The 25821-nt window shown below is 38.5% G+C and overlaps 1 protein-coding gene across 1 annotated transcript; it reads left to right on the forward strand.

The window, feature by feature from the left end:
* Window positions 1-22238: 22238 nt before the first annotated feature.
* On the forward strand, window positions 22239-24213 carry LOC107817907 (uncharacterized protein At4g06598-like). The gene is made up of 5 exons (XM_075254487.1): window positions 22239-22653; window positions 22766-22899; window positions 23010-23085; window positions 23569-23695; window positions 23820-24213. Exons 1-5 carry the CDS (start codon window positions 22273-22275, stop codon window positions 24044-24046), a joined length of 945 nt encoding a protein of 314 aa, XP_075110588.1. The 5' UTR covers window positions 22239-22272; the 3' UTR covers window positions 24047-24213.
* The last annotated feature ends 1608 nt before the right edge of the window (window positions 24214-25821 follow it).

The raw sequence follows: 25821 nt of genomic DNA on the forward strand, positions 1-25821 counted from the left end.
GATTGCCCTTCCTGGCCAGAGATAAATTGATAGAGATAATGAAAAGTAAATCCTTGGAAATCCTTTATTATTTGCGAAGTTGTTTACCTGCTTTCCAGCTTTATGAGTTAAATTTTGCTTTATGAAATCCATGAGTTCCTCACACTTTTACTATATTATCATTGGACCATTAGAAAGTGTTGAAGTCGATCTCTCGTCTCTACTTCTTCGAAATTAGACGGGATACTCATTGGGTACACGTTATTTTCGTACTCATACTGCACTTGCTATGCATTTTTGTTGCACAGGTTCATACGTGGCTAGTGGCTTAGTGACATGGAGGCATGGTTGATACAGAGACTTAGGTGAGCTTCATTTATCGAGACGACCCGCAGCCATCAGAGTCCCTTTCAGAGTATTTTACTATGTTTTTCATTTCTGTCCACTTTGTATTCCGGACAGTTACTGTATTTTATTCCATTCCCTAGTAAATGCTCATGCACTTGTGACACCGGGTTCTGGGATGATTATGGGGTATCTTGTATTAACTTCTTAACATTCAAATTTGATTTGAAACGATTATCTTTTACTGGTAAAATTGAAGGAAAATCATAGTTTTCAAAATTATTAAAACGAGAATTTAATTAAGTATTTTGGTTGGATTGCCTGAAAGCGGTGTCCGGCACCATCATGACCCTTAGTGGAATTTGGGTCGTGACACTAAACATACCTGAGCCGATTCTCTTGACAATCCTTTTAACACACGCCAATCGCGACAAAACACGTAACAGCGAGATCAAAATAGAGAAATTGGTATGATATTCTTTAGAAAGATTGCACTATACTTCCTTAGAATCGCAAATCCCACTTTGCTATAGTATTAAATAGTCTTTGTATGAACGTATGAGCAATTACGTTGCTATTTCAAATCAATATCTTTGCTAAAACTTTTTCTCTTAAATTAGTAGAGATGAGGAAGTAGAGATGAGGAATTGTTTTAGTGAATTAGAGAAGTTATTGTTTTCCTTTAGGGGTGGGCCCCACTAGGATGACTCGTCCTTGCGTAAAAGCCCCTAATTAGGCCACCTTACCATAATAACTTAGGAGTCATTAGGTTGGGGTGGTTGGTTTCCACGTTTGGGGCGGGGGGTTTCAGCCTTATCCCAAATATTTTAATTAGCTTAATTACTTAATTAATCTCCTACTAAAAATTCATAATTACCCAACTATCCATATAATTAAAAATTATCTCAAATTACTAAAGATAATACTTATTTTTAATACACTTTATACATCTTACTATCATGATCATGTGGTATATTGTATGATACTAGTCCATAAATACCGGGTATTATAGCTTGGAGCGTATTTTATCCCAAATTGTCAAACTTCGATGAAACTTATTTTCTTCGATTCGCTTACCCTCTCACCTTTACGAATTTAGTTAACACTTATTTGAAATAGCATAATACTTATAATCCAAAAGTAATCTCACTCCCGAACTTACGTCGATTAAATTACAACAAAATTTTAACGTACAAAAATATGGAATGTAATATCTCATTTCCGAGCTTTCATCAATTTATTGATGGCGTACTTTCACGTATGAAAACATGGGGTGTAACAGCTAGTTGACCGGATGGTTTATATAAATAGCATGTTCCCACAATACTATCCATCTATCCATAATATATCAACCTTATATACCTATTCTATCATGAACGAATATAATACGGTATTCAACTATGCAAGATTGTTAGGTATATTCCTATCCTAATCGTGAAATCTTTTCCCAAGCCACAGGTTCAAAAACAGGCTCTCTCTAATTCTACTCTAATCTAAACACGTCTTTCCCAAGCATAGCATAGATAGTAAATAGAACTTAACGGCTGGCCAAACAATTAAGCAATTATGCACAGAATTAGAGAAACAACCAAAGATGATAACTCGAATTAATAGTAATATTATTAATAAACTTCAATATTCATGACAATCACAACCCTAGAACGTGAAGTTTAGCTCCATATAGACACGGTAGCAAAACAATAATTCATCCAAAGAAACGTAAAGATTACTAATTTTGATGGAAGAAAGATGGAATGTGATGAATTCCGGCCTCCACGAAGGCTCCTTGCTCTCCCTAGGTCTAAATTATGTCAAAAGTCCTCAAAATAATATTTTTTCATGTATTTATACCAAGTAGGGTTGGGCCTAGACGAAATTTCCTTTTCCTAGCCAAAATAGGTAAACTTGCAAACTTAGTGCTTTCCATGAGTCGCACTGCACGTCGCACTAATGCTTTTTCCTGTCAGACCATAAAAAACCCAGTCTCTGAACTTTGGAAATTTCTGACATAAAATTACACTAATTCCTCGCACAGTGCCTCGCGCTAGTGCATTTCTTCAGCAGTTGCTTCTTACTTGAATTTTGACGTCCAGAATTGATCCTCGGCCCCCGAACACGTTCCCGGCTTAATCCTTTGGGCTTTTACTCAGACTTCAAAGCTCCAAATAGCTCGAATTCGTTCTATAACATCTACATAGCTCATAATCACTCTTACAAGGCTTAAAACACACAATTAGTGCAAAACACTAGCGATTAAAGCTCAAACTCAATTAAAGTGTGGCAAATTAGAGTATAATAAGCGACTAAAATACGTAATTTTATCCTACCATCACTCATAGTTTTATTTTTAATGTATTATTTCAAGCTTGGACTTTTTTGAATGCTACAATAAGTTTTATAGTCCATAAATGTTAGTAACTCAAATAAATCTCAAACCAATACTAATGCTAACAAAAACATTCAATTTAATTGTACTTGGAATGATAATAGTGTTAGATATCTATATTTTAGTTTTTTCATGGTTTAGATAAAATGCATAGCTTATATTTTTTAGTGTTTAGCCATGTACATAATAGTACTTATTAGTTGTACTTATTTAGCAACTTAGTAACTTTGGATTATGTTCATTTTCATTATGACTTATTAATAATATTTATTTTCTGCGATTTTTATTATCATTACTGTTGAATCTTTTAGTACAATACCATGACTCATCTCATATTTTATGTTATGTTCTTGAGAAATACCTTATATAGTTCTATCTTAATAGTAGGATTAAAGAAATATTTGGAGCACAAATTTTATGTTTTGTGCTATGAAGATTTATGGGGGGGAGAACCCGAAGAAATCGAAAACCCCGAGAAAATTCCAGATTAAAAAATCCTACTTTTATTAATTTGGTTTGGTCTTTAAATTTAATAACCCGACACAATTGGTTTGATTTGGTAATTGAAAAATCCAAACCAACCCGACCTACACCCCTACCTTAATATAAAGAGACTAGGAGTATTTATTGTATTTTCTATGAACAAACTAAGGTTAATATGGTCAATTTTATTATTAATTAATGCTAAAAGATGAATTCCTTAATATGTGTGAAAATAGCCAAAAAATAAATTAAAATGAACTCGGGGAGTACCATTTAGCATTACCATAACAGGAAATAATTTCATAAATAGTGTTGTGGCGTCATACATGCCAAAAATCACATATAAAGCTTTAGAAGTGTATACGGTTAAAATCGGGCCTACCCAATTTTACTCTTTTATCGAGACCAAGGAATTGCATCGAAAGTCAGTCTCGCAGTAGATCAGACTAGAGCACAAAGATAAGGTATCGAGTACGAGAATCGAGGTGCATGTCGAGATCGAGGCAAGCAGCAATAGAGACCAAATATAGCAGACTTCGAGCAAAACGCAATAATGAAAAAGCGAGATATCCGTGACCGGTCGAAGACCTCGCCCGAAATCCCGGAACATATTAAATCAAGGGTGATTGTTTAGGCTAATCAGGGGATTTACTTCTGTAATTAGAATTGTACCATAGATAGGATTCCTCTACTATATAAAGAGAGTTCTAATCATTTTGTAGACATCTTACATTAACGTATATCAAAGGAATATAATATTCTCTCTTTAGTTTACACTTTCTTGTTCATCAGCATGTCATATTTTTAACTATTCTTGCACCAACTAGTTCGAGGGCATCCAAGCTCGAGGGCTGAATTATGTTGTAACACTGGTTTGCTTTATTTTATTTCAATTTCTATTACTAATCCTTACATTTAGCAATTGGTATTAAGTGAAATCACGTGTTTTTAAAACCACATTATAAGTTTAATTGTTATCCAATTTTAAGGGTAAATAGTTTGGCGCCCACCGCGGGGCTAAGAATAATAGTGATTGCCTGGTATTAATTCTCGTAACACATACTACTTTATGCTTGTTTTTGTGAGTGTTTTTGATTTCAGGATCAACACGTCTAACTCGCAAGAAGTACCCACCCACACCAATAACAGCCTTAGTTTCCATGGAGGAAATGATAATGTAGCCGACCCAGGAATCGAAGTGCCTTAGGCTGGCCACGAGGGAGTACCGATCGCAAACCCCATCAATGTCAGTTTGCATGTCGCCCTAAATGCAAATCTGCGTGTCGACCATAGAAACAGTGTCGGCAGAGATGCCCGAGCAACCGATCAATATGCACAAAATGGTAAAGAAGGCGGAATTAGCCTTCGAATAATATTCGAAATGTTGCAGACTCAACAAGCTGTGATAGCGCAACTCCAAAATCAGAATCGAGCACCAAGCATAATTGAGCTCGAAACATCACAAGAGGTTGTTCATAGAGTCGAGCCTGTACTAGAGAAATCGAATGCCAATCAATCGGGAATGACCCTGCCATTATGAAGATGCTTGAGGAGCTCACTAAACGGATCGAATTAGGTGAAAAGAAAATCGAGGCTAATGACAAAAAGGTAGAAACATACAACTCACGGGTTGACCAAATACCGAGGGCACCCCCGATCCTAAAGGGTTTGGATTAGAAGAAGTTCGTGCAGAAGCATTTCCCTCTAAGTGCAGCTTCAAAGCCCATTCCTAAGAAATTCCATGTGCCAGAAATTCCCAAATACAATGGGACCACCGATCCTAATGAGCACGTCACTTCTTACACATGCGCAATAAAGGGAAATGACTTAGAAGATGATGAGATTGAATTTGTTCTATTGAAGAAATTTGGAGAAACTTTATCGAAGGGTTCCATGATATGGTATCATAACTTACCACCTCACTCTATTGATTCATTTGGTATGCTCACGGATTCTTTTGTGAAAGCCCACGCTGAAGCCATTAAAGTTGCAACAAGGAAATCGCACCTCTTCAAGGTAAGACAGAAGGATAACGAGATGCTCAGGGAATTTGTACCTCGGTTCCAAACAGAGAGAATGAATTTGCCTCCAGTCACCGATGACTGGGTTGTTCAAGCTTTTACACAAGGTTTCAACACTCGGAGCTCCATAGCTTCACAATAGTTGAAACAAAATTTGATCGAATATCCAGCTATCACTTGGGCCGATGTACACAATCAGTATCAATCAAAGATTAGGGTCGAAGATGATCAACTGGGAACTCCAGTTCATTCAATTTATCCCAACATGTCCATGGACAGAGTTAAAAGAGACGACGATCGGGAACCTTGATCGAATAGAGATGGATGCCAGCCACATAGTGGAGATCGGAAAAATAACGGGCATGGACACAACCCCATACAGAATGATAAAATGATTGATCGAGGATATAGTTCCTAGGGGATTATAAGCGTAAGTGGTTTCGATAGGGATGTCGGGTCCAAAAAGGCACCTCGATTGTCAGAATACAACTTCAATATCGATGCGTCAGGTATTGTATCAGCCATTGGTCGGATTAAGAATACTAGGTGGCCCAAATCCTTACAGACTGATCCAGCTCAAAGGAACCCTAATCAAATGTGTAAATACCATGGTACCCATGGTCATAGAACTGAAGACTCCAGACAGTTGAGGGATGAGGTAGCTCGTCTATTCAACGAGGGTCACCTTCGAGAAATCTTAAGTGATCAGGCTAAGAACCACTTCAAAAATAGAGATTCGAACAGGCAGAACGAGCAGGAAGAGCCATAGCACGTAATTCACATGATCGTTGGTAGGGTCGATATCCCTCAAGGACTGATATTCAAACGCACCAAAGTGACAATCACAAGGAAGAAGCGAACTCATGACTACTTACCAAAAGAAACCTTGTATTTCAACGACGAGGACGCAGAAGGGATCGAACAACCTCACAACGACGCACTAGTAATATCTATTCTTATGAATAAAATTTAAGTTAAACATGTGTTGATTGATCCAGGTAGCTCGACAAATATTAGTCGATCAAGGGTCGTAGATCAACTCGGCCTCCAAGATCAAATCGTGCCTGCAGCTTGGGTACTTAACGGCTTCAGCATCGCAAGTGAAACCACTAAAGGGGAAATCATTCTGCCAGTAAATATGATCAGGACCATCCAAGAAACAAAGTTCCACGTGATTGAGTGTGACATGAGTTATAACGCACTGCTCGGAAGACCTTGGATTCATAATATGATAGAAGTACCCTCGACGCTTCATCAAGTCTTGAAATTCCCAACATCGGAAGGAATCAAAATGGTGTATGGTGAACAACCTGCCGCCAAAGAAATTTTTGCAATTGATGAGGTAATACCAGTATCGGTGCTATCATCAACAAAGGGATCGGAGTTGAAGGGAAAGCAAGAGGTCATATAGCAACCACAGTCACCGGTCTCGGCCCAATCGGAGGAGCAGGAAACTTTTGAGGATGATGATTATATGATACCTCGAACCTTCATAATCCCTGATGATTGCGGTGCAAAAAATTCAACGGTCGAAGAGCTGGAACAAATCATATTGATCGAGCATCTGCCCGATCGAAATGTATACTTGGGCACGGGCTTAACTCCTAAGCTCAAGAAAAAACTCGTTCAACTCCTTTTAAATAACATGGATTGTTTTTCTTAGTCCCACCTAGATATGACAAGGATCCCATCGGAGATCACTATACATCGATTGAGCTTGGACCCGAAGTTACGGCAGGTGAAACAAAAGAGAAGACCTCAGTCCGAGGTAAAACATGGATTCATTAAGGACGAGGTAACAAAACTTCTCAATATAGGATCCATTCGAGAGGTAAAATATCACGAATGGTTAGAAAACGTAGTTGTAGTCCCTAAAAAGGGAAACAAACTTAGAATGTGCGTAGACTATAAAGATTTAAACAAGGCATGCCCTAAAGATTATTTTCCTTTGCCGAATATTGATCATATGTGTTGATACCTAATTTTTTCCTCATATATTTTTAAATGTGCATACACGCTTTCAAAATATTGTACCTGCATTTACAAACATACACAAGTGTTTTTACAATTTTTTATAATTTTTAAAGGCCCTAAATCAATTTATTTCTGCATTTTTAATTATATAAATATCCAATAATTATCCCTCATATTACTTTACAATGATTTAGTCATCTAAATTGATCATTTATGGTCATATGAGTGTTTAAATATTTTAATTATATTTTTTACAATTACATTTGCATTTTTAAGACTATAAGTGCATATTTTACAATAATAGCCCATACATATGCATAGATACATTATCTATACAAAAATAATTTTTAATATTTTTATAATATTAAGTAATTATTTTAAATCACTTTCATGCATAAAAATCATTTTTATCATTTAATTAGCTATTTTTACAAACAAAAAAAAGATTTAAGTAATAAAGTGGGTATTTAACAAATAGCCCTTTAGTTATATCTAAATTGGGACCCCCCCAGCCCAATTCAAATTAACCTAAGCCCAATCCGCCCCAGCCCAAATTAAAATAACCCCTACCCGACCCAAATCTCCTCTAATCGTGGTTTTTGATCTCTGAGATCAACGGTCCACAATTTCCCTTTTCATTTTTAATCCAAACGACCCCCTAACCCTAGTCATTTGTCACAAACTACCACCATTGAATCCATATCTTCTCTCTTCTCTCTGAAACCGCCCAAACCCGTTGTCACCCCTAAACTTCCCAAACCCCTTTGATCCCTGACCAAATATGGGGCTATTTGGGGTTTTGCTACCCTATATAACCTATTACTTTTGTTGGTTGTTCTATTCTCGTTGTTTTCTAAAGGAACCTCGAAGAGGTTCAACCTAGAGTCGACCTAGGCTTTTGTTTCCTTATGAACACTGCCTTGTGCCCATCAACATTTGTGAGTATCGTTAGTTTTGTGGCTATGGTTAAATTTTTCCTTTACCCCGCCCTTTTTCTCAAAACCCTCATCTTTTCAATGTGAATCTATTCAGATCTTTGTAGATCTGGAGTGATTTTGAGTTTATCTAGTAGTTTTCTTTTAAATCTCTTGTTCTCTTTACTGTTAATCGATTTGAGTATCCCTCTAGATTAGGGTTTTGCTTCCTTGTTATTTGTTGTTTAGATCTCTTTGGATCAGAAATGATTTCGAGTTCCTATAGATTTTTCTTAAAGATCTTATGTTTTCCTTGTTGTTAATCGATTCTAATGTTCTCTAAGAACTAGGGTTTCACTTCGTCTGTTTCTGTGAAACTTTTCAACAAATTCATATGTGTTTGATTATCTTTTTCCATTGATTCTTTCATGACTGTTTTCCAGTTTTTAGTTTGTTTGATTATTTCATTGCTCGCTTTAATATTTGCCTATTACTCTTGAGTAATTGATTGATTACCTAAACTGTCTAGGGTTTGAAATTTGCTTTGTTTACTGAGGTGATTACCTCCTATAATTTTGTCTACTTTCCTTATTTTGGGACTCCTAATCGGTACTACTTGCCTTAATTGATCCTATTAAGCTTAATTTACGGGTTGACTACCTTACCATCCCTAAATTGGTCTCTATTTACTTGTGTTACCTTATTTGTGACTTATTGCCCCGTTACTTGCCGGATTTTCAGTGTTCTGACTCTAATTGGCTATCAGACTTACCACTTACCTTGTTTAGACCTCAATTCCGATTTATTTTTGGATATAATTCCATGATTTTTGCCTATTGATTGGCTCTGCCATGCTTAATTGATTGACTGATTGTTTTCTTTGCCTTATTTGCAAACCTTTAAACTGCTTTACCTTATTTACTTTACTCTACTCAATGTTATATAAGCTTCACTCTTTTTCTTTAACACACACGCACACAGACATAGAAAGACACACAAAAGTTCTTGCTCTTATCCCCGATCACAATCTTCCTACTCTTTGTTTGTTGCACTGTCTGGCCGGCTGGAAGCCAAGGCTAGACCTTTGGACTCTGTTTGCTTCACTCTTCTATTGCTATCTCTTAACTGGTATGCCTCCACTTCTGCTATCAAAATCAAACTTCTATGTGATCAAATCTGTGTGTTTCTTGTAATCAACATGTCTTTTCTGTTTAATTAAACTTATGTGTTCCCTGTTATCATCATGTCTACTTTTACCTCATTAGATCATTGTACTTTATGTTTATTGTTCCTAATCAGCATATTTACTGCTATTCAATTAAACCTATGTGTTTCCTTGTAATCAGCATGTCTACTTCTGTTTAACCTATGTGTTTCCTTGTAATCAGCCTGTCTACTTATGTTTAATTAAACCTATGTGTTTCCTGCTTTCAGCATGTTTACATGTGTCCTTATATGTAAATTAGACCTATGTCTACTTGTTTCTCAACTGGCATGTTTCATGCCCTATTTTAAGTGTTCACCCCCTCACAGACTAATAATTTCCATGCTCCCAATCCATGCTACCCCTTTGTATATGACTGTCTGATTGGTAATCTGACCCCAGCATGCAATTTCTTTATTTAATACATGTCTATATACCCACCTAGTAACAACTAGTAAACTAAGTTGAAACTTTGCTTCAAGTGATCCTGTTTCTGTCTACTGCTGGATTGCTGGAATTTTTCTAAGTATTGAATGACTCTTTTTACTCCATACCTCCTGAAAATCCCAAAACTATTTTATTAAAATTGTCTCCTGTTTTCAACTCCTACTCTTAGAACATCTAGGGTCATGCCCCTTCAGTGTGAGCATTGCCTAGGAGTCCATGAGACTCCTCTGAACTTTGACACACTGGGGCTGGATCTCCAAAACTTTCTCACAAAAAGGTTTCTTTAAAGGGCTTTCTAGTGTGAGCATTGACCGGGGTCCTTGAGGCCCTTGGGAACTTTGACACACCAGGATACCATTGGGTGCACTATGAGAATATTGGCATGTTCATACTTGGTTGAAGGCCTGGTTTTTCTAGGTTTACTGTTTTGGGCCTATCCAGGCTCCCTATAGTTTAGCAGTCTCATTTCTGTAATTCATTCATTTTTGGTATGTAATAATAATTCTTGTAAAACGGATATTGGGGATATTAGTAAAATGGGAGGGACTTTTATATATATATTGTAGGGAAATCGGGTAGAAATCATGCTCTTAAGACTGTTATGATTATCTACCTGCATTAAAAACCATGCTTATAGGTTGTTGTGTGCATTAGAAAACATGTTTATATGTTCATCATGTTATTTGCTCTAAATTTCTATTTATGCATGTTCACATCCGCGCTAGAAATCATGTTCTAGGTTGTTGTTAATTCAGCCTTAACAATCGTGTTCATAAATTCTCCTATGTGCATTAGAAACCATGTTCTAGGGCTTTTATTGCATTCACCTTGATATCATGCTTACAGTCAAATCGTATAAAAATCAGTTTCTTCAGCATCAATCATGCCTATAGGAAATAAGTACAAAAGCAATCCTAAAATCCAGATATCAGGCTTATAAATAAAACTAGTTCTGTAACATTTGTGATTATTTTTTTTTAACACCTAGACAGCATACATATAGGACCTAATGAACCAGACTGGCTGCTTAAAATCGTTTACTGGTTTATTGTGGTTCTAATTAACGATTAGATATCATGTTTATAGGACATCTCTGATCCACGCCTAGGCAAGCCTGTAGGATGACTAAAACCTTGAATTATAAAACTGTGCTTTGTTTAACTGTTTGTGAACTGCCCAGATTCAGCTAGTCCTAAAATCAGTAGGCAAACTGATTAAGTAGCTTCTGCCTCGCTTTAATAAAAAAAACACTGCATATATTCTGCTTTGTGCTCACCTAGATATCCTGCTATAGGATTTTTAAAGTGTCTGAGATATTGTTGTTTGAGACGTGCAATTGTCTGCTTATTTGTGGAGGTAAAATGTGAGCCTTTAACTGTTCCTTTTATCTGACAGTCTTATTTGTATTGCTTGTCGCTTAGATTTTCTCCTTTTAAGCACTATAGGAGAGTCTAGATCCACCTTAACTAGAAGTCCTAAATACCTTCATGACCATAAGTAAGGGACAGGTAATGCACACATAGAGTACGTTTAATTAGAATCTCTTAAATAACCACTAAGGGGAGGGTAATTGGGTAGTAAAGGATATGATGACCTGTGCGCTAATTCTATATGTAGCACCCCAACTTGGGGACGATTACCAAGTATTACACAGAAGTGATCCTATAGGCTAAAAAACCTAGGACCCCCTTTACCCCTTGTTTTAAACATAATATCTATTTGTCTAAATTGCTTTGTTTGCTTATAAGACTAATTCACCTAATTCAAGTTTGGTCGGGACCCACTGTTGTGGACCTCGAGGGGTGCCTAACACCTTCCCCTTATTTCGATCCCTTACCCAATCTCTAGTAACGCAAATTGGTTTATGAGTTATTTGCTTTAGGTGCCCTAATGCACCTTAAATCCGTTAGGTGGCGGCTCTTCAAATTCCATACCCAATTCCCAAAAGGAAATGAGCATGTCCTAAAGACCTTTTTCCTCTCCTGAATATCAATCGCATGATCGATGCTACGACCGGCCACGAGATCCTTACTTTTCTCGAAGCCTACTCTGGGTACAATCAAATACAAATGAACTTGGAGGATCAGGAAAAGACTTCGTTCATCACTAAGTACGGTACCTATTGTTATAATGTAATGCCGTTTGGACTAAAAAATGCTGATGCTACTTATCAACGCAAAACAAACGAATGTTTGAAGAGCAAATAGGTAAATCAATGGAGGTTTATATTGATGATATGCTAGTTAAGTCCCTGCGAGCAGAGAACCATTTGAAACATTTGCAGGAGACCTTCAACATACTGAGAAAGTATAACATGAAGCTTATCTCAGAGAAATGTGCATTCGGGGTAGGCGCGGGTATGTTCCTCGGCTTTATAGTATCAAAATCGGCAGATCAAAATCAACCCCGATAAAATCAACGTAATTGAATACATCACAGTTGTTGACAATGTCAAGGTGGTACAAAGGTTAATAGGACGCATAGCCGCCCTAGGTCGATTTATTTTGAGGTCCTCAGATAGGAGCCACCAGTTGTTCTCACTGCTTAAGAAAAAGAGCAATTGCGCATGGACCATGGAATATCAACAGACTTAAGAGGAACTCAAATATACCTGTCGTGCCTGCCATTGCTTCACACCGTGAAGGCAGACGAGCAACTTTGCTTGTACTTAACGGTCTCAAATATAGCGGTAAGTGGGGTCTTAATTCGAGAAGAACAAGGTACGCAATTTCTTGTTTATTATGTTAGTCGGACCCTAGGTGAAGCAGAGACCCGGTACCCACACTTGAAAAATTAGCTCTTGCTTTGATAAGCGCCTCTAGGAAATTAAAGCCATGTTTTCAATGTCACCCAATTTATGTTGTAACCACCTACCCCCTTCGCAACATTTTGCACAAGCCCGAACTCTAGGGACGATTGGCCAAATGGGACATCGAGATCAGCGGGTACGATATTGAGTATCAACCCCAAACAACCATCAAGTCTCAAATCTTGGCAGACTTCGTGTCCAACTTCATGCCAGCCCTCATACCCGATGTCAAAAAGGAACTATTACCAAAATCGGGTACATCATCGAGGGTGTGGACCTTTTCACAGACGGCGCTTCGAACGTGAAGGGGTCTGGTCTAGGCATCGTTTTGAAGCCACCCACAGGTAATACAATTAAACAGTCTGTCAAAACTTCAAAATTAACTAACAATGAGGCCGAGTATGAGACCATGATTGCAGGTCTCGAGCTAGCTAAGAGCTTGGGAGAGGAGGTCATCGAGGCCAAATGGACTCCCAACTTGTAGTAAACCAAGTCAACAGAACTTTTGAGGTTCGAGAAGATCGAATGCAGAGGTACTTGGACAAACTACAAGTGTCTCTAAATCGATTTAAAGAATGGACCCTGCAGCATGTACCTCGAAAGCAAAATAGTCAGGCCGATGCCCTTGAAAATTTGGGTCATCGATCGAAGATGATGAACTTAGCTCGGGGACTGTCATACAAATTTTGAGGTTGGTAATTGAAGAAGGACATACCAAAATAAACTCCACAAGATTAACCTAGGATTGGAGGAATAAGTACATCAAATACCTAAAGAACGAGAAGCTTCCACCAATCCTAAAGAATTGAGGGCCTACGCACGAAGGCTGCACGGTTCACATTGGCCGAGGATGGAACACCGTATAGGAGAACGTTCGATTGACCGTTAGTAAAATGTTTGGGACCAGGAGACACCGACTATGTTCTATGGAAAATTCACGAGGGAACATGCAGAAATCATTCCGGTGCCGAGTCATTGGTTCACAAAGTCATCACAAAGTCACCAGCCTGGAGAACAACTCCACTCAGTCCTATCCCCATGGCCGTTCATGAAATGGGGAATGGATATCGTCGGCTCTTTACCATCGGCCCCAAGTAAAGCTAAATTCATTTTGTTTATGACTAACTATTTTTCTAAGTGGGTTGAAGCACAGGCCTTCGAGAAAATCAGAGAAAAAGAAGTCATATATTTCTGGGACCATATTATGTGCCGATTCGGGATGCCTGTAGAGATCGAATGCGACAATGGAAAGCAATTCGTCGGCAGCAAAGTGACAAAGTTTTTCGAAGACCACAAAATAAAAAGGATTCTATTAACGTCGTATCATCCTAGTGGGAATGGACAGGTCGAATCAACAAACAAGACCGTAATCCAAAATCTGAAGAAAGGATTGAACAAAGATAAAGGAAAATGGAGAGAAATATTGCCCGAAATCATTTGGGTGTACCAAATAACGTTAAAATCCAGTATGGGGGAAACACCATTCTCTTTAGTCTACAGTGTTGAAGTTTTGGTCCCGGTCGAAGTCGGGGAACCTAGCTTCAGGTTTCGGTATGAAATGGAAGAGTCAAACCACGAGGCTATGAATACGAGTCTTGAATTACTAGATAAAATACGGGAAATCTCCCTCGTTCGAATGGCCGCGTAAAACAGTGGATCGAGAGTATTACAACCGAAGAACCAATCTTCAACACTTTAAAACTGGGGACTTGGTTCTGAGAAAGGTCACCATCAATACTCGAGACCCAAATGAAGGAAAACTTGGCCTGAACTAGGAGGGAACGTATCATGTCCTCGATATCGTCGGAAAAGGATCCTACAAACTTGGCATGATGGACGGCGAGCGGTTACCAAACAAATGGAACATATCACTCCTCAAACGATATTACTGTTAAGGTATAATCTTCTCCATTTTCATTTATATTTTATACTAACCAATTGCAGGTGTTCGATCGAAGGCATCAAGGAATTCTTCAACACAAAGTCCTTAGGTTCGAAAGCAAGTGTTGCACTCTTTTTCCCTTTGATCGGATTTTATCCCAAATGGGTTTCTCCGACGAGGTTTTTAACGAGGCAACCATCGTTTGTGCTACCTTGGGGTAATTCAACAGTATTTGAGTCTTCTTTGCAATCAACCTCGAATATTGGGGGGAATTACACTCGGATGTCAACTTTGTTACAAGGAAGATGCTTCATGTCAACAGGGTCTCGATAGGTAAAACTTTGTAAGTACCAAACGGTCAAACGAAACGTGCCCATGTAGATTACTCGAGCCCTAAAGATAAACATTTACGCTTATGTTAATCTATTGAAAGAAGTATTTTTTCCTTACCAAATATTTCATGACTTAGAGAAAATTTAACTTTACAATTTCATACTTTTGGTCTGTTGTGGTAACAGGCTTAAGGGTCGATCATAATTGAAGTTCGAACAACTTACCTCGTACTCGGGGACTGCCGTCCGAAAAATCAATGTAATCGAACTACTAAAGTCTCGAGATCATAAGACGTTAAAAAGGCAACCCTCGTTCTTATAGGTCAAGGCCACCCCACTCGGAGACTAACACTTCGAATAAGTTCGAAGTATAATCGGGAAACACAGGGCCGGCTCTATAGGTGTATGGGGTAAGGCAAGTGCCTTAGACCCCAGTTTTGGGAGGCCAGGAATACTATATATTTTATAGGTTTATAGGTTTTTCTTTTTTAAAAAATAAATAATATATAGTACTTTTTTACTTTTCATATATAAAAAAATGAAAAACTTTTAATATATTAATAAAGTAAAGCTTAAAATAGTACTAAAAATAGTTGTCACTTGGATTTGATTTGACAACTCTACTTTTTGCTCTTCTCAAATAATTCCAAAACGCTATCCAACATTTCAATTTCATTTCATTCTTTATATTCTATATAGGAAAATGAGACACAGTGACATACCTTCTTCCTTCCTTTCTATTCATGATCATCTTCTTTCTAGTAGATTTCTTTCTTTCTCCAAGACTTCAACAAGCCAACTACTAGATATTTTGGAATCAAAGTCTTCAAACTTCTTGAATCAGTTAGTCGGGTAATATCATTCTAACTTTCTAGTAATATTTTTATGTGTTATTTATTATTTTATTAATTTTACTATGTACATATTGTTTAATTTCTTTTAGAACATATACATGTCTACAAGAAAATATGCATCCGGATATTCAAAAACCCATGAAGAAAAGAAAAGTTGAAAATTTAATAAAATCTCAAAAATGAGCTCTTGAGAATTTTTTGGCAAATAATGAAAAAACTAAATCGCAAAATGTAGGAGAATATTTTGTAGATGAAAAAGTCACTAACTTTGAGTCAGATGATAAAAAAATTCAAATTGAAGAAGAGGTTTATGAGAAATCTGACGAAGATACAAACTTTAGCCTTAGGCCCCATATGAGCTTGAGCCGCCCTTGGGGAAACAATCCCAAGAGGCAAATCCCAAGTCAAAGGCTACGACCAAACAAACACGGCTCGTAGGCATCCGAATTCTGTAATAAAATAGGACTTCAAATATTTCCATAAAACCGATTTTAAAGGCTACCCTCGGCAAATTAATAAAGGGTTTCGATCACATCAACCCTCGAAAACTCTAAGGGGTACTGAATTGTTCGAACTATCAAACAAGCTTATTTCACGCTAAGGCGTAACGAAGCAAAGGGTTTCGATAACACTAACCCTCGAAAACCCTAATGGGTACAAATTTATCTCGTGCTAAGACATAACAATTTTTATATGATTAACTTTTTAAGCCGAAAAGGGAAAAAAGCCATTCTTTTTAAGGCCATATCAGCCTAATTCAAGAGCCTAAGGGCCATTTTATTTTTTGAGTTCGAGCAGTCATCCTCACTCAACTAAAAACTAAGGGTGACCATACTTTAAGTCAAGCAAGTACTCACTCGATTACAAAGACTACACTAGTCCGACTTCGATCAAATTGCCTAAGCCTTGTTCTCATGAACAAAATTTTCACAAGGCATGGACAAAGTAGAATTTTCACAAGATAGAAATTGAAATAAAGACAAGTCAGAAAACAAAGAGTTCTTTTATATATACGAAAATATTTATAAGGACGGATCAGGGTCCTACACAAAAAATTTTGAAAAAAAAGAAGAAAAATCCTAAATGCCTAATTTTCCTCGGGAGCTGCATCCTCGCCATCAGGATCTCCTCCGCTCTCAGATCTACTCATACTCCCGTAATCATCATCATCAGAAGAGAGCAACGCTTTGGCTTCGGCCTCAAGCTCTTTCATATTCTCGATCTCGACAGCAAGGTTAAAACACGAGCATGAATCTCTTCAAGAGTCTCTCTTCGAGACTAGCATTTGGCATGCTCAGTAACCCAGCATGCTCGAGCCTGAGCAGCATCTGAAACTTCTTTTGCTCGAGCTTGAGCGGCCTCGGTGTCAGATCGGTAGACACCCGCAATCACCTCAGCATCGTCCTTAACCATCTTAGCCTTAGATTTCATCGCTGCAATCTCCGTGTCCAACCGAGCCTGTAGCTCCTCAATTTTCTTGCTTGTTCCAAGCTCTTCTCTTTCATGCCTTGGATTTGGTTTTCGGTTGAGGATAACTGAGCTTGAGCTGCCTCTTTCTTTGAGGCAAGGCGATCCATCTTTTGTTTCTACATTGAAGTCCATGCCTTCACCTCGTCTACCTCTCCTTAGAGTTGCACGATCGTTTCATGCAGCCGTTGGACCTGTGAGATCGAATCATTAGCCATCACTCCCAAAACGAGGCCATAAGCGTCTAAGACTTTATTTACTTGCTCGGTTAGTTCACTTTGTTCTTTCTGGGCCACGACCAACTCAGCTCGAAAACCTTTGATTTCTTTTTCTTTTTGCTCACCAACAAGCTTGAGAGCATTTTTCTCCTCGGTAAGCCCTCGAATTTCAGCTTCATATCGGCTCAACTCTCTAAGAGACTTGAAGAAAGCCTCGTGATAAAGTACTGAGGCCTACACAGATAGAAGGTAAAGAATTAGGCAAAGAGAGAAAAATAAAAACATGAAGACCGGCATCGACAGAAAAGGTTAGGGCTTACCCGATTCAAAGCTTGCTGGGGTTCGTTGAAGAGGCACAGTGCTCCCACCTCATCTATCAGATCTTGATCCTCCTCGGTGACCAAACCTTGAAGGTAACTGGCCACCCCTACGGGGGCGGCAAAAACTCGTGCATCCTCCGGGGCTGTAATAATGATGGTTTGTTTACACTCAAGATCGACACTGGAGGCTGAGAACTGGCTGGTCAATCTGAAACTCGAGGAAGTTTTGCCCAATCTACTCCTCAATACATCCAAGTAATTCAAGTCGGTGGCATCATCAATCCCGGAAAAACAACTTCGAAAAAGGTCCTCCCCTCTGACGGCACCTTCTACCTGAGGGGCTTTCATAGTTTGAGCCTCCCGAACTTCCCCTTACGAGAATGAGGGAAGTGGCAGGGAGTCACCAATTTCTATTGCCCCAAGTGAATCACTTGGGGCGTTCTCTTCATTTCGAAGGGCCTCGGAGCCAACCCCTTCGGACATACCTACCACTACTCATCTCGATGGGAATTAGTCTTCAACAACTCGGGGACTTTTCCCGGATCCTCTTCTGAGACCCCCTCGATTTGAGGCTGGATTTCTCCAACCCTCGCCGATTCGGAGGCCTTGGGGTCCTCGGTGCTCCTCTTCACTCGAGCTACCAGCTCGAAGCCGTCGTCCTCATTTTCTTCTTCTTCATCTCTTAGCCGATGAACTACCTCCGCAGGCAGGATTGAGGTGTCTTTCTTCAGCTTGCGAGCCTTACTTTTTTTGGGTTTTGGGTCCTCAAAGGTCGAGACCCTTTTTTATCTTTTTATCCTTTGCCTGTTTTGAGGCGGGGAGGCGACACCTCTTTCTCCCCGTATGGGGGTCTCATGACTGCATTTTCTTCAAGGCCTATATGAAAGGAAATCAAGTGAGTATGAAAAGAAGTATTTTAGAAAAGATCATCTAATACTTGAAAATGGCTTACATGATTTTTGGCCTCCCATTGGCCCCTTACCAAATCACGCCATGAGTGCTCAGTATACGAAGTGGTCAGAGCCAATTTCCGAACCCAGCTCTCGAGGTTAGGAATTGCACCGGGCATCCAAGAGACCGCTACATCATAGGAAAGGATGTCGATGAGAAAGAACAAAGGAAAGAAGGCGATAAATGGAAATTGTAGATAGGATTGTACTAACGTTTCATATTCCATTCCTCGGGAAATGGCATCTTCTCGGATAGGATTAGGTCAAAATTCTTCACTAGAACAAACCAGTCCATCCATCCTCGATCCTTGTCCTCGTCTATGCTCGAGAATATCACCTTGGTAGCCCGACGTTGAAGCCTTACTAAACAGCCTCGATAGAGACGGGGGTTGTACATCCTAATAAGATGGTCGAGAGTGAAAGACATCCCTTCGACTTTGCTTGCAAAGAATCAGAGCATAATAACAATCCACCAAAAGGAGGGATGGATCTGACCTAGGGTTATTTGGTATTGACGGCAAAAATCAATGATGACGGGATTGACAGGTCCCAGCATAAAAGGGTAAGTGTAAACACTTAGAAACCCTTTCACATGGGTAGTGATGTCTTCTTCGGGAGCCGGAATCACCACCTATTTATCTTCCCAATGGCATTCTTTCTTCACCTGCTCAAGGTCACCCTCAGCTATCGAGCATATATATATCGACATTGGCTCACATCGACCAGGGACCGACGAGGTTTTCTCGACTTTGAAGTCGGAAGTAAGTTCACACACCCCGGGAACACACTCTTCAGGGCGTGGCTCCACCGGTGTTTTATTGTCGGCCAGTCGCGATGAAGAAGTTTTTTCCTTTTGAGGAATAGTTTTTGACCTTTTTGCCATTTTTGTATAAGTTTAAAGAACGAAGAAGAGAATAAGGCTTGGTGTTTTGAGTTGAGGGAAGGTTGGTAACAAAACTTAGAGATTATGCAGAACGAAAAGCTTAAGGGAGTAGAAAGAAGTGAAAGTATAGAATGAATCAATAAGGGAAGGGGCCTATTTAAGGGATTCACGATGACGGTTCAAAGGCACTGGTGGCCGACCACCAACTGACGCTCATTAATGACTTTGGGAACTTTACCAACGGGATGCTTCGGTCGCTTTCGTCACTTAATTCACGAGGATAATGTCATGGCAGGTCGAGGTACAAAATCGAAGGCTCAATTCGTTACTTCTCATCACACTCTAAGAAACGAGGGGACTCTTTGTATACGGTTAAAATCGGGCCTACCCGATTTTACTATTTGATCGAGACCAGGGAATTGCATCGAAGATCAGTTTCGTAGTAGATCTCTAGAGCACGAAGACAAGGTATCGAGTACGAGAATCGAGGTGCCTGTCGAGATCGAGGCCAGTAACGATCGAGACCAAATATGGCAAACTTCGAGCAAAGCGCAATAACGGAAAAGCGAGATATCCGAGACTGGTCGAAGATCACGACGAAAATCCCGGAACATATCAAATGAAGGGCGATTGTTTAGGCTAATCATGGGGTTTACTTCCGTAATTAGAATTGTACTATAGATAGGATTCCTCTACTATATAAGGAGGGTTCTAATCATTTAGACACCTTACATTCACGCATATCAAAGCAATATAATATTCTCTCTTTAGTTTACACACTCTTGTTCATCAGCTTGTCAAATTTTTTAACTATTCTTGCACCAACTAGTTTGAGAGCATCTGAGCTCGAGGGCTGAATTACGTTGTAACACTAGTTTGATTTATCTTATTGTCAATTTTTATTACTAATCCTTACATTTATCAATTGGTATTAGGTGAAATCACGTGTTCTTAAAACTACATTATAAATTTAATTGTTATCCAATTTTAAGGGTAAACAAGAAGATCACTTAATGCAATTTGAAATCATTTTGCACGCATGCTCAAAGGAAAAACACATTTAAAGGTAGAGTCCCCACTTACCTTGGAGCTAGCTTAACAATATTCACGCCTGGGGTGGGGGATTGCCTCAAGGTGAAAGGAATTTATATATATATATATATATATATATATATATATATTCGTATATAATAAACAACAAAAAGGATTCAATTAAACCCCTTCCAATTATGTACGACGTACATGTAGGCGCTTTTTTGTGATATTATTTGACTACTATTTTATGACTTGTTCGTGTCATAAAATCATCTACACATTTTCTTGGATACGACTCAAAATTAAGAATAAACATAAAAAGAAGAAAGTGACAATTTATAATTGCAAATAAAAATAGCTGAAATTTTTTCAACGTGGTAGGATCCCTTTTCCTTTGGTTTACGTAAAGTGCGCTCTTTCTCTCGTTTTACCTCTTGAGTTTCAAGAACAACACAGACTGTTTAGAACAATGAAAAAGCAAATGCAAATGCAAATATAGGATTGAGGACCAAAGCGTGGGGTCTCTCAACTTCACCTCTTTGCTGAGACCCCCCATGTTTGGGGTTACGTTCCTCTCTTTAATTAGTCTCTACGTCCCTCTTTGGTAATTCAAAAGTTTTCCTTCTTTGTTTTGTGATGTAGTGAATTATATCAAAAGCATATCATATGAAGAATTGATGTGAAATTTCCTTCGTTATGATCACTTGATTTGTAAATGATTGCTCTTAATTTTATCAAATACTTTGCTATTTCATTAATCATTTGTTTCGTTATGTCATGCACGATGGCAAATTCAGAAGTTAGACGTTGTGGGCTAATTTTGAAATAGAGTATATTAATTAATTCAATATATACTTGTTATACACATACATATAATGTCCGACCCTAGAGCTCTAAATGACGCGAAAATGTTTAAATTCCATTTATGACAATTTTTTTATTTTCCATGAAAGATAAATAATATGGCCAAGGTGTTGTTTGATTAAAATTCCCAATTTTAAACTTAGGATTAAGGTCAGCATTAGAATGTAATATAGGTGATCTTAACCTATATTCTGGTTTTTAGTGTTTGTTAATCTTATTTTGCCTTCAAATTTGGACTTTTTAAATTTTTCCTTACTGGGAACCTCAAATTGCTTTTGGTGAAAGCTTAAAGCATATCATGATTTGCCTAGAGCACAATTAATGTGCATATTAAAAAGAAAGGGAAATTTTCAGGCTACTATTTGTGTTCATCCTTTAGGATTTCTGATGGATAGCCTTGGAGCAATGGTAAAATTGTCTTCGTGTGACGTACAGGCCATGGGTTCGAGCCGTTGAAGTACGCACTAATGCTTGCATTAGAGCAGGATGTCTTCATCACTCCCTAGAGGTGCGGCCCTTCCCCGAATCTTGCGTGAATGCGGAATGCTTTGTGCATCGGGTTGTCTTTATTTCCTTTAAGATTTCTGGTCCAAAAAGGGAAAACCAAAGATTATTCTAAAAAAATGGCAGTCTCATGCACTAAGCTCCTGCTATGCACAAGGTCTGGGAAAGGGCCAGACAACCAAATGTCTATTGTGCGCAGACATGTATTTCTGCAAGAGGCTGTTTCCACGGCTCGAACCCCTGACCTTCTGGTCACATTGCAACAACTTTACCAGTTACGCCAAGACTCCCCTCAGAGGTTGCTCTATTTATGCCATTTAAAAGGTATTCATAGTAAAGCTCTATGTTAGTTATTAATTAATCACTTAGAACATTTATCACCTGCAGAAATTTCTTTAGAAATGGAAAGTTCAAATGGATCATCACGCTTGAAAAACTTCTCCTTTTCAAACAAGCAATTGATCATGGACTCCACTTCAGAGGGATCAGGATCGGGATCGAGTCACCATCATCGGTGTAACTCGGAGAGCTTTCTTATAGAGGAGCAACCTTCTTGGCTTGATGACCTTTTGAATGAACCTGCAGAAACACTAGTTGTACACAAAGGTCATCGTCGTTCAGCTAGCGACACTTTTGCGTACCTAGGAGCAGCTGCAGAGAGGTTAAACACAAGGGAAATTAACAACAATGTAAATGTAGGAGGATCTTCAATCAACTACGTCAGTTACAAAGATCATTTAACTTCATCAGTTTCCTATGACACAAAGCCAACTTCTGCTAAGGTGTGCATGCCCTATTAAGATAAAATTTAGCTTGTACAGAATTGTTTTAATATCTAAATACGCGACCGAGACATGACTTCTGAAGCTAATGAGGATCCTTCTTCATATATAGGCTGCTCTGGAATTGAATGAGAAGCATAACAGAGAGGTCATAAGTACACAAAACAAAGAGGGATCTAGTGAAAGATCGAACAATACACAAGCCAAACATTCCATGTCCAAGGCTGATGCAAAACGTGCTAAACAGTAAGGTTTCATTACAATGTCAACTACTAGTTGAATCTGAATTACACAAGCCAAACATTCCAGTAAGGTTTTAAAGAGCACACTGCTGTATATAAATCTGAATTATGCAGGCAATCTGCTCACCGATCACGTGTCAGAAAACTTCAGCACATAGCTGAACTTGAAAGAACAGTTCAAGCTTTGCAGGTACATACTGCAAAATTGCCCTATTTCTTGGATTGGCCTAATAACCCTATTTCTTGGATTGGCCTAATAACTGACTTAGTTGAACAACCAAAATTCTTATTTTCTTAAGCCGAGGGTCTATTGGAAACAAGCTCTCTGCCTTCAAAAGGTAGGGGTAAAGTCTGCGTATATACTACCCTCCTCAGACCCCACTTATGGAATTTCACCGAATATGTTGTTGTTGTTTATTTTACTTGGTAAAAGTAAGTGTCTGATAGATTTTATCTTAGTTCAATATCTGCCCTTTATATCCTGAGTTTAGAAAGTTATATATATTTGTAATGTGAAACATTGATGTGTCTTTTTGTTTAGCTATCAAAAAATAGTAATACTATAAGACATTGACTTTGTATAAGCACTTGCCCTCAAAAAATTTACTTTCAAAGAAGGGAAAAAAAGGGAGAAACAAGAATTGTAACACATTTTTATGTGCTGAGATTTCAGGCAGAAGGATCTGAGCTCTCTGCTGAGCTAGAATTTCTTGACCAACAAAATATTATACTGAGCATGGAGAATAGAGCCCTGAGGCAGCGTTTGGATAGCTTATCGCAAGAGCAGCTCATAAAACATTGTATGTATCTTTCATGTTACCTTATTATTACTCAGCATTGAGTTATATATGTTGCATGCATGCTTTTTAATGCCAACATAATTGTTCCATAGAAAAACTTAAAGAGCATGTTTTAATGATGCAGTGGAGCAAGAGATGTTGGAGAGGGAACTTACAAGGTTACAAACTCTGTATCAGATGCAGAGGCAACAAATGCAACAACAACAGCATCAGCAGCCACAACAGCAGAATCACTCTAAACATCGTCGAAACAAAAGCAGAGATCTTGAAGCCCAAATTGCCAACCTCTCAATCAAGAACAATGAAGCCAGTTCCAGCAGAGTTCAGGTTACTGGTTCAGTCCGGATGTAAATGAGACTCGACCTTTTTACAGCCGCCAAGTGGAATGTCTCTATCTTTCCTTTTTCCACTTAAAAATCGCGATTCAGTATTACTAAATGTTAGAAACCAAAGAAGTTCTATATTTCATATCTAGAAGAGAAGATTACAAGGCCTATTTATAATACTAATTCACCTAATCTATTAGTTGTCATACACCTAATTACACCTACTATACAACTCATATACATGTGCTAGCTATGATGTAGTACATGTGTATACATGTGCTACACAACTTGTATTACACCTACTATACAACTCATATACATGTGCTAGCTATGATGTAGTACATGTGTATACATGTGCTAGACAACTTGTATGTCAACACTCCCCCTCAAGTTGGAGCATATATATTGATCATGCCCAACTTGTTACAGATATATTCAACTCGAGCTCCATTCAAAGCTTTTGTGAAAATGTCTCCCAATTGATCTCCAGTTCTAACATGACCTGTAGAGATGAGCTTTTGTTGAATCTTTTCACGAACAAAGTGACAATCTATTTCAGTGTGCTTAGTCCTTTCGTGAAATACAGGATTAGAGGAGATATGAAGAGCAGCTTGATTATCACACCACAACTTTGCTGGCAATGTAGTTTGGAAGCCAACTTCACTTAATAGTTGATGTACCCATACATCCTCACACACAGATTGTGCCATAGCTCTGTATTCTGCTTCCGCACTAGATCGAGATACGACATTTTGTTTCTTACTCTTCCACGAAATCAAGTTTCCACCAACAAAAACGCAATATCCTATCGTGGATCTCTTATCGGCTTTTGACCCTGCCCAATCTGCATCTGTGAAACACTCAATGTTAGTGTGTTCATTATTCTTATATACTAGACCCCGTCCTGCATGGTTTAGATCCCAACTTTCCAGTTTCAGCTAACAAATCAAGAGTATATTTCCTTTGGGACAAGAAGATGCCTTTCTTGCTCCGTGTAACTTCAACTCCCAAAAAATACTTTAGTTGCCCTAAATCTTTCGTCTGAAATTGAGTGTGAAGGAAAGACTTTAGAGTTGAAATTCCTGTAATATCACTTCCAGTAATAACGATGTCATCAACATATACTACCAATAAAAGAATACCATCATCAGACTTTTTATAAAACACTGTATGATCGCAATTGCTTTTCTTCATCCCATATTCTAGAACAGCCTCACTAAATCTGCCAAACCAAGCACGGGGACTCTGTTTCAGCCCATAAAGAGATTTTCGAAGACGACATACCTTTCCACACTCCCCCTGAGCAACAAACCCAGGTGGTTGCTCCATATATACTTCTTCCTGAAGATCTCCATGTAGAAAAGCATTCTTTATATCAAGCTGATGCAGAGGTCAATCATAACTAGCTGCCATGGAAATGAATAATCGAACAGAAGCTAACTTGGCGACCGGGGAAAAAGTATCCAAATAGTCGACTCCATAGGTTTGTACATACCCTTTTGCAACAAGGCGTGCCTTAAGGCGAGCTACTGTCCCATCGGAGTTAAACTTAACAGCAAATACCCACTTGCACCCAATAGCCTTTTTGTTATTGGGCAGATCGGCCAACTCCCAAGTACCATTCTCATCTAAAGTCATCATCTCTTCTATCATTGCATCATGCCAACCTGGGTGGGACAATGCTTCACGAACAGTTTTAGTCATCCTAGCATAATCTAATGATATAATAAACGAGCTAGAAGAAGTAGACAGATGGTCATAAGACACAAAAGAAGAAATAGAATAAGTACATTGTCGTGT

Source organism: Nicotiana tabacum, chromosome 6 (genome assembly GCF_000715075.1).
Source record: "Nicotiana tabacum cultivar K326 chromosome 6, ASM71507v2, whole genome shotgun sequence".
Classification (NCBI taxonomy): domain Eukaryota; kingdom Viridiplantae; phylum Streptophyta; class Magnoliopsida; order Solanales; family Solanaceae; genus Nicotiana; species Nicotiana tabacum.

Bases quoted from the DNA above. Each gene is read 5' to 3' on its own strand.
- LOC107817907 (XM_075254487.1), top strand. From the start codon at position 22,273: ATGGAAAGTTCAAATGGATCATCACGCTTGAAAAACTTCTCCTTTTCA. The intron at 22,900-23,009 runs GTAAGGTTTCAT...TGAATTATGCAG, and splicing joins GATGCAAAACGTGCTAAACA to GCAATCTGCTCACCGATCAC. The intron at 23,696-23,819 runs GTATGTATCTTT...TTAATGATGCAG, and splicing joins AGAGCAGCTCATAAAACATT to TGGAGCAAGAGATGTTGGAG.